Below are 7162 nucleotides of genomic sequence, written 5' to 3' on the forward strand. Positions count from 1 at the left end.
AAGTCTAAACCACCCACAATACCTTTCGGGATTGTCGCGTACACTTTTTCCGACAACCTTTCTCGAAACAGCTGTAGATCTAGAAACAATCAGCCAAAGAAACTTCAAGTATTACCAATCCTGGCAAGCTATTTTAAGCGCTTTATGTTTGCATCAAGACCATGGTTCTCCGTTGTATACCTGAACTTTTTTAGGTATCCTGTGTGAGTGTGCACTTACGCGCAGTATTTTATGTTTACCAGTTTAGGTTTCTAAGGTATGGGGCTGCGAAATGTTTTATTGTTTGGGTTCATTAAAATTCGACTTTGGGCATCCGGTTATGATCTGTTTTGTTTCTGTTTTTTCAGGCCATTCCTTTGCTACACTTAGAGTTGTTGTCCTAGCTCTTTTCTACCAGGACTTGTATTGCAGTTAATGAGCAAAGTCAGAAATGACAAATTTAAACTGGAAAAATTCCATGCCGTAAATGTAGGATTCATGAGTTTCACTCTAGCTTGTTGATACTACCGCATCTCTCTCGTAATGTGAACCATTTACTTTTATACCTACAGCAGCGCAGATTGACAAGCAATCGGTTGTCTCAAATGAAGATCTCGACTACATTGAGATGCGTGCTTTGTTGGAAACACAGAGAGAAACTGTTGGTAGCTTGGGAACAATTCCATTCTAAAAACATTTCTTAGCTGGGGAATGTAATTGCAACAATACAGAACAACAGGATAACTGGAGCGAGGATCCAGATCTAAAGATGTTACGGTGACTTGCTTAGTCTGAAATGTCATACGTCTTCACCATTTCAGACTACGACTTGCTACGACTTGCTTTGATTCGACTTTGACTTGCTTTGATTCTTTAATTTTTAAATTCCTGATGGATTTTACCGTGTTTAAATAAAGATTGATTGATTGAATTGATTGAAGGAATCAGTCCGAGCGGTTCCTTCCAGTGTTCCCCATTAGGGCCATTTATAGGAGAAAAAATAAGACGCGTCTTACATAGGACGCGTCTTAAGTAAGACTCGAACTTTTTGTATAAACGGCACATTTCGTCTAAAATAAGACGCGGCTTAGCTAAGACGCGTCTTATTTTAGAACAGTTCTTAACACCTGTTCTTAGATAAGACGCGTCTTAGCTAAGACGAGAAAAACTTTGTATAAATGGCCTTCGCGTCTTACATAAGACGCGAACGCATAATACGCATGCGTAAATTTTTGGCGCGCCACGTTGTATTGCCGTTGCTACGGGCAACATTCACATGAAAACGAGTCAAGAACAGAAATAAGACGCGAACCATTTATACGAGCTGTTCTTGTCTTAGATAAGACATGCTCGTATAAATGGTACAGTTCGCGTCTTATTTAAGGCGCGTCTTATGTAAGACGCGTCTCATTTTTCCTCGTATAAATGGCCCTACTGTAATCACTATTGTCATGGACAAGGTTATCTGTAGTTAACATTTTAAAGCTCTCGGGGTCCACGCGACGAGACCTCAATTGTCCTTTGATAAGGTTTGATTTCGAAAAGTTTTTCTTTCGTTGTGCGACTGAATTTGCAGCCAGTTACCGATTTCTTGCGTTAAAACAGGGCTAAAATGATAATGAGCTTTAGATACAAGAACGAAAACGACTACGCGTACGAGATTTGACTTAAAGTTTTTTCGCGTACTCATAAAAAAATAGTCTTTACAGAAAGCTGCATCATATATATATATATATATTTTTTTTTTCACGAGAAACGTTAGCACTGTTATCTTTATTGAAGGAGGTTAAGCCCTCTCCCGATCGCAAAATGATAAAACTTCTAACATTTGATAACTTGTTTCCGCCATTACGACATTCTTACTAAAACTCGTAGTAGAATGACGACGGCTATCTCGTTTTCCCGCTAAAATGACGCTGGCTCACGCGTGAGCACTAGTGAGTATCGAGAAAATCTCCTACTCATAGTCGTCCTCGTCTTAGAATCTAAAGCTCTCTAATAACAACGATAACGAAGACGATTTTTTTTCACATGAATGTGACAGTAAAGATGTAACCACCCGCAAATAAGTACAGCTGGTTTATAATATTCATTCCAAATTTTTCTCCTTTTTTGATTGGCTAAAATCCCACGCATAATTCATCATAACTAGCTACTGTCGACCAATTTGGAAGAATTTTGCGGTATATGAAAAGTGACGTCAATTGTGCAGCATAATTGTGAGAAAACTGAACAGTTAACCGAGAAGACCTGGGGACGAGGTTAAGTTGTTTTGGTAGAGAGTACAAAATTGCATTTTGTGGAGGACGTGAACACAGACAACGACTTTATTTATCCTTTCCTGAAATTCGATACAGTTTTTTAGATTTCAACTCCAGAAAAAATTCAACCTCGTTCCCAGGGTTCTCCCCTACCCGCGAGGTTGGAAAAAATTGCCCACATTTGACGAATTGAAATGAAATGGAATAAGCGCGATAAAGTTTGAAGCAGCGCGAATTTAAGTTTTAAGTGACGTTTTCGTAGCCGTCGCTGTGGTTGTTCCCTAAGCTCACGAACGAGGTAAACGTCTATCGAAAACTGATTCAATATCGTATCCGTAGTGAAAGCTTATAAGGTCCCCAGCTGAGCAATATGATGTCAAATTTAGTTTTATCTGTCGTACAAAGGCAACGATGGAACCAAAAACGTTGTAATTATTTCCACTTAAAATATTAAAGTATAGAAATGACCAAGAAATTTCATTATTTCACAATGTAAATAGTGCAATTAACAGAGATTAGGAAAAAATAGATTTCATTTTATAATTATTTATATTTATAGATTTTATAATGCTGAAGATGTATGAGTGTTTTTATAGAATATATTGTAAGAAATTCTATTTTGCGTCTTTCTTTTAACTTAGCCTGTCCCTATAATGCTAACGAGATTTTGGGTTTGTTGTTAATAGCAACTGGAAATTGTAGTGAAATAGTTTCTTATTTAGAGAGTCATTTTTCCATGTAACTAGCCACATTTGTTAAAAAATCTTAATGCCAGTAAAGGTATAACCAAATTACTTTTTACACGCCCTACCTAGATGTACCATCAAAAAATTGCAGTTTAAATAAAAACTCATGGAAATATATTTTTATGTTAAAAGGTGTTTTACTGTGTTGTGTGGTTTAATTTTTAAGGTGTTTTTCTCACACCAATCATAAAACTCTTTTCACCTCCAACTAGAGCGGAATTTAGATAGTGTGCAAAAACAAAGAGTTATATGAGCTTGTTTAGGTAGGTGTCCTCCGCAAATAGAATTTGAATGATTAAAACTGGTTTGGGAAACCGCAATTAACACCAGTAGTGGAAACTGGCTGAGAAACGATTGGCAAGCAGGGAAGAAAATATTTGTAATTCAATTATCCTTGGTCTAATTTGAGTAAAAGGCTTCTGTTGTTTGGTTACATGCTTATTTCGTTCTGCTTGTGATAAGTTCCAGATGTTCACAGTGTCTTTCAAGTCTCTTACATTCTACCTGTTTATAATGTTTTTACTGGATAAATCAAGAAATTCTGTACGTAAGATTTCTTTTTTTCTTTATATTTTGAAACGGATTTGCTATTGAAAAATCTAATTGTACTATTTGTAACAAATTCCATCTTTACAAACAATAGGTGAATATGTGTCGCGTTGCTAAAACGTTCTAGAGAAAGTCCCACAAATTTACTTTCACCAGTAAGGGGTTTTATTTTCTTTCTCTTGGTTTCATTAGGCTAAGCGATTAGTTTTGATGATATTTTAATTTTGTTTTCATATACCAAGGAGAAATAAAATTTTTCCCATTCAGTTAATCGATTAACGTATCCAACACAACCTTGACACATCGAAAAGATTAGATTTTGCTGAAATCCGTTGCTATGGAAAATCAAAACCATTTAATAATAGAGGAAAAACATCGAAAAATAATTTAGTTTTTACTGCGCTTTATTAGAATAGCTGTTTTCGTTTACTTTCTCTCTCTTTCTCTATCCTCTCAGTGAAGCGATTTTAACTACTTCTCTTTCTTGTTGTTTGTTTGTTTTGTTTTTGTTTTTGTTTTTGTTTTTTTGTTTTTTCAGCTAATTGATAAGCTAGCCAGGACGATTAGTCGTATTCACTTATTGTTTAGTCCCACAGCCGGTTCATAAACTAAATATATGTTCTTCTTTCTTATTTACCAAAAGCCGGTGCTTGGCCGAGCACTTCTTACCTATTACTTTTCGAATCGTCTTCTTTATCACGATCACGGTCATCACGAATACCGGCACTCCTTTTCACAGAACTTTAAAACGCGTAACGAAGCGTGCGGGAGGCTGCCATAGATCCAGCCCTTTACGTTGACCCGTATCAAAACATGTGGCTATCTCTTGAATTAACTTTTTTGGCTACTTAATTATCTTTTTAGTAAGAACGGTACCATACGCAAGGCAAAGGTGTTTTTTTCTTCCAGCGAGGAATAAGATGTTGAAGTGTTTATTACCTCGACCGCTCCCAGTAAACAGCAAGAAGTACAAATTCGAGGATTAGGCAGTGGCACTCGGCCGCTATTGCCTAACTCCTGGACTTGTTTCCGAAAATAAATTCACAATTGAGAAATGTGTAGTGGATACACTCTCTGGTCTCTCTGATCCCCTGATTCTCTCTTGTGCAAGCTAAGTGCCTGGAATCCTGAGATTATACTCGTGCAGCTTAAGCCTTCAAAAGATGTTTCGACGAATCGCTTCGAACCTGACTATATATACGCGCGTTCAATAAGTGTTTCTCGATCGAACAGGAGCCGGATAAAACAGGCACGAGGCCAAGCTAACTTGAACTTTTTCATTGTTTGTTTTCAGTTAGAGGAACTCAAGGAAGTGTCCCATACTGCACAGGAAGCGAAGCTAGACAGAGAGCTACTTCGTTTTGAGGATATGCTCGAGTTGTTTCTTGCCGATAAAGACATGTTTTTGGAGGATCTCTACAGGCGGCTTAAACAAGTTACTTCCCTGTGGAGATCGTGGAGGGTTCAAAGATTGCGTGACGTGCCAGTAACCCACCTTGTGTCCACAAAACAGGTAAAGACTGCAATTCGTGACATTAGAACTTGGGTAAATTGAAGTGCTGATGTTGACATGCCCTTTTCCCTCTCCCTTTCCATTGGAAGAGAAAAAGGGAGGTACCAGAGCAGAGTGATCCAAGTTAGGTGTCGTTGATTGTGGGTTGGGAAAAAAAAAGCTTAAAAAAAATATTATGCTGATGTGCACCTCATGATTGAGTGCCATATAGTCTCCACCTTGCCCACCAAGGGAGGCTGGACATAAATTTATGAAAAATATATATTACTCTCTTGCAAGACGGTCCATACTGGGCTACGTGCATGCTTCCCCGTTCGGTCAAATGTATGCTGCAGTTTTTCTTCTTTGTAGTTTATCGTGACCAATGGAATGGAAGCATGAAAAAGGCCATGTAATCATTACGAATGAATTTTGAGAGGTTTTCTTGACCATGCTTAACCTAGCGGTGACGTCACCGATAGACATCCTTGCTCGGCCCGTTTAAAGTTCGCGCGCACAACAAAGCAAGAATTAAACATCCCTTTTAGATCAACAAGATACTCGTCAGTACTTTAAACATGTGATTTCTTGTATTGATTTTCTTGTGTTCGACCGCAACACCAAGTTGAGTAAAACTGCCTAAAATAAAAGTGAGGTATATTCGCAGTTCAATATTACCGTGATAACCGAAGAGCTATAATTTTGTGCCTTTTCTGCTTAAATCTATAGGTAGAAAACCTTATTGACTGGGAAAAAAATCTTCCAGGGAAAAAGACGGCGGCGAAGTTGAAAGTTGGCAGGAAAAGACCAGATGACATGTTGGTTAGATTTCTACAATCCTGCAAAGAGTCCCGCCAGCTCTATAGACAATTTTTTTTCACGATATACACACCTCTTCACCAACTTTTCGCTGACGAAAGAGCCGCGTCAATAGAAAAGGAACTGGAACGAATCCTTAAACAGTGGAGCTCTCTCCTCGTACCAGGCCCCATTAATCACAGAATGCTGAGCGCAGAGAGCTCCGAAGCAGTTTACAATATGAAGATCACAAGCAAACCACGTGACACGCGATTTAACCTCATTTTGAGACTAGTGCCAGACTTTGCCGTGAAAGGTTATAAAGTTCTCTTTCTTGCACGTCAGTGGAGAAATATGTTGGGTTCATCTGGTTACTGGAGGGAGTTGAAATTCATCCACAGCAAGAAGCAGTGGGCCTCAAGGCCTGAACGCTTCTACTCAAGTGTTTGTAGCAGTACATTTAATAAGTTAGAAAAGGAGTTGACCTGTTTTGGAGAGGGCGAGATGACGGAGTCAAATGGTCGTGTAATGAGAATAGGCGACCGAACAGCATCACGTGACAATGAAGTGCTTGGAACGAATATGAAATTTCATGCGCTAAGAGAAACCGATGAGAGATTCCCCTGCTTGGCCTCATTTAATTTAGACATGAACAAGAAACGAAGAGAATTTTCAAGGATGGATCTTAAGCGAAAACAGGTCAAAGTACCGGAAGTCAAAACAGAAATTCTCGATAGGAAACTAAGATCACGTTACACGGCCGAGAAAACCGTAGAGGACTCGTTGTTCCATACTTTAGCTGTTTCGAGGACGAAATGCTGGGGTTCAAGAAATGAGATTTCAAACGAAAAGCAACAAAATAACTTGGCTGATCATTAATATCTGAAGTCACTCCAACGCGCCCAAACAAAGTGATCATCCGAGAAGCTATTGCGAGGTCATTGAGACTATGGGGTATCATGTTATTCCAAATTTGTGCAGTTACTCACGTTTTTGAAAGGCGAGGAACTTGTCTAGTTCTTATCGACTGAAACAGATTGATCTAGACTTAGTGACCAGCCTTTTCAGTTCATCAGTTTTCACGGGCTCATAAACCAGATTTTAGTCGATGTCCTTTCAAAGGGCGGGAAAAACGCACAAGGTGGGCTAAAATGCCTTCGTTGATTGGTTATCTCGGTCATGTGCGCTTTCTCTAGCGTCGCGTGGGAAGAAAGGGCCAAAACCCGACTATACCTTCAATTCATCATCGCAACATCCGCTACACCAAGAAATTGCAAGTTTTTTAACCTAGAAATCTGTGTTCACGATTAGCCTACGCTGCCAGAAACTAAAGAATT

General features: G+C 38.8%; 2 protein-coding genes across 2 annotated transcripts in view; both read left to right on the forward strand.

Annotated features, from left to right (window-relative positions):
• Positions 1-866, forward strand: part of LOC140948421 (protein pigeon-like) — a 29667-nt gene extending 28801 nt beyond the window's left edge. Inside the window, exon 39 of the mRNA XM_073397658.1 lies at positions 552-866. Coding sequence (XP_073253759.1) covers positions 552-670 — 119 coding nt within the window. The 3' untranslated portion in view covers positions 671-866. The remainder of the gene's footprint in view (positions 1-551) is intronic.
• Positions 867-3008: 2142 nt separating this feature from the next.
• Positions 3009-7045, forward strand: LOC140948888 (uncharacterized). Its single transcript, XM_073398154.1, has 3 exons — positions 3009-3020; positions 4830-5048; positions 5757-7045. The coding sequence occupies exons 1-3, from the start codon at positions 3009-3011 to the stop codon at positions 6702-6704; spliced, it is 1179 nt and encodes a 392-aa protein (XP_073254255.1). The 3' UTR covers positions 6705-7045.
• Positions 7046-7162: the final 117 nt, after the last annotated feature.

This window comes from Porites lutea, chromosome 9 (genome assembly GCF_958299795.1).
Source record: "Porites lutea chromosome 9, jaPorLute2.1, whole genome shotgun sequence".
Classification (NCBI taxonomy): domain Eukaryota; kingdom Metazoa; phylum Cnidaria; class Anthozoa; order Scleractinia; family Poritidae; genus Porites; species Porites lutea.